General features: G+C 75.5%; 2 protein-coding genes across 2 annotated transcripts in view; one reads left to right on the top strand and one right to left on the bottom strand.

The window, feature by feature from the left end:
* IGHMBP2 (immunoglobulin mu binding protein 2) overlaps positions 1–472 on the bottom strand; it is a gene marked incomplete at its 3' end in the record, with an annotated part of 22,026 nt that extends 21,554 nt beyond the window's left edge. Inside the window, exon 1 of the mRNA XM_021708084.1 lies at positions 282–472. Coding sequence (XP_021563759.1) covers positions 282–367 — 86 coding nt within the window. The remainder of the gene's footprint in view (positions 1–281) is intronic.
* Positions 473–503: 31 nt separating this feature from the next.
* Positions 504–636, top strand: part of MRPL21 (mitochondrial ribosomal protein L21) — a 14,559-nt gene continuing 14,426 nt past the window's right edge. The window contains exon 1 of the mRNA XM_008049717.2: positions 504–616. Within this exon, the coding sequence (XP_008047908.1) occupies positions 517–616 (100 nt within the window). The 5' untranslated portion in view covers positions 504–516. The remainder of the gene's footprint in view (positions 617–636) is intronic.

The following is a 636-nucleotide window of genomic DNA, read 5'->3' as shown; positions in this document are numbered from 1 at the left end:
TCCGACTCAAAAAAAGGGGGGGGGGGGGGTTTTCGGGTCTAGAAAAGAAAGCATCTTAAGGGTCCCCAGAGAAATCGGGCTGCCCGGAGAGGGTGAGATTGCCATCTCTGGGGGTAACCAAGCAGGGGGCCAACGGGGCCAGCCAAGCCTCGGGGGGTCGGGCAGGTAACCCCCGCCCCCGGCCAGGCCTCGGGGGTCGCGGGAGAAAACCCCCGCCCCGAGAGGCCGATCAGGCCGAGCCCCCCGGAGACTCCGCCCGGGGCCCCGGCGGCCGCCCGCACCTGCGCTCCTCCACCTCCGCGTCCCTCTCGAGCGCCAGCAGGTCCAGCTGCTTGGCCACGAAGCTCTCCACGGCCGCCGAGGCCATGGCCGCCGCCGCCCGGGCCCGCAGCCGCCCAGCTCCCGCCTCCGCGCCGGACCGGTGTCCCCGCGGAGCCCGTGTTCCCGCCCGGCCCGTACGTCGACGCACGAGGTCCGCGCCGCTTCCGCCCCCGCTTCCGGCGGGGCTGCGGAAAGATGGCCGCGGCCATGGCGGCGTCCGCCCTGGCGGTCACCTTCGGGCGGCGGGTGTCCGCCTGCGGCCGCAGCCTCCTGAGGCCCCCGGGGCCCGGAGCGGGTGAGACCCGGGCGGCGGGC

This window comes from Carlito syrichta, unplaced genomic scaffold (assembly GCF_000164805.1).
Source record: "Carlito syrichta isolate Samal-C Ts95f unplaced genomic scaffold, Tarsius_syrichta-2.0.1 Scaffold56418, whole genome shotgun sequence".
Classification (NCBI taxonomy): Eukaryota; Metazoa; Chordata; class Mammalia; order Primates; family Tarsiidae; genus Carlito; species Carlito syrichta.
Note: the sequence above shows the minus strand (reverse complement) of the source record. Positions and strands in the feature narration are given on the sequence as shown.